The 601-nt window shown below is 50.6% G+C and overlaps 1 protein-coding gene across 1 annotated transcript in view; it reads right to left on the bottom strand.

Moving 5' to 3' along the window:
- Window positions 1-601, bottom strand: part of CCDC85C (coiled-coil domain containing 85C) — a 112,778-nt gene that overhangs the window by 1,665 nt on the left and 110,512 nt on the right. Inside the window, exon 5 of the mRNA XM_009891031.1 lies at window positions 83-181. Coding sequence (XP_009889333.1) covers window positions 83-181 — 99 coding nt within the window. The remainder of the gene's footprint in view (window positions 1-82; window positions 182-601) is intronic.

A 601-nucleotide genomic window follows, 5' to 3' on the forward strand; every position in this document is an offset into this window, starting at 1 on the left:
TACCCAGCAGACCACTGCTGCTCCGTACTTCTAACGAAGGACCGGGAAATACACCCCTAGAATTGCTGAGAGGAGTTATTACATTGCACATTTCACGAACAATCGCCTTCTCCTTTTCACTCAGGTCTTCTTCATAGTTGTCTTGCATTTGCCTGTCCAAATTTTCATGGACCTCAAGGACCTACAAAAAATATTACAAAAGCATTACGTTCCTCAAATAATTAAGCGTCCCTAACAACCTCATTAACCAGTATTTAAATTGGCAGGATTCACAAAGCCTTGCGAGTTAGAGCACTGCAAAGACGAGCGTCATGCCAAGTTGGGTGCATCCATCCTCTCCCTTCCCTAATGATGGCATGCCTCTGTCCCACCACCTGCATGGTGTATGGACCCTGTGATAATTGGCATCGAGCTGCCTGCGCCCACAAACACATCTCTTCCAGGAAGGCGGCTGGTGGCCCCACCTTCCAGGCAGCTCCCCCAAGGCGATCCCCCAGCAACTCATGCTCCTTCCATTCCCCTCTTACGCAGGAGCAGAGCTTCTCCAGTTCCTTCTGCTAATCCCAGCCATGGGGCAACTGTGGTCAGCCCAGGGCAGCAG

The sequence above is a fragment of the Charadrius vociferus genome, unplaced genomic scaffold (genome assembly GCF_000708025.1).
Source record: "Charadrius vociferus isolate BGI_N301 unplaced genomic scaffold, ASM70802v2 scaffold228, whole genome shotgun sequence".
Lineage (NCBI taxonomy): Eukaryota > Metazoa > Chordata > Aves > Charadriiformes > Charadriidae > Charadrius > Charadrius vociferus.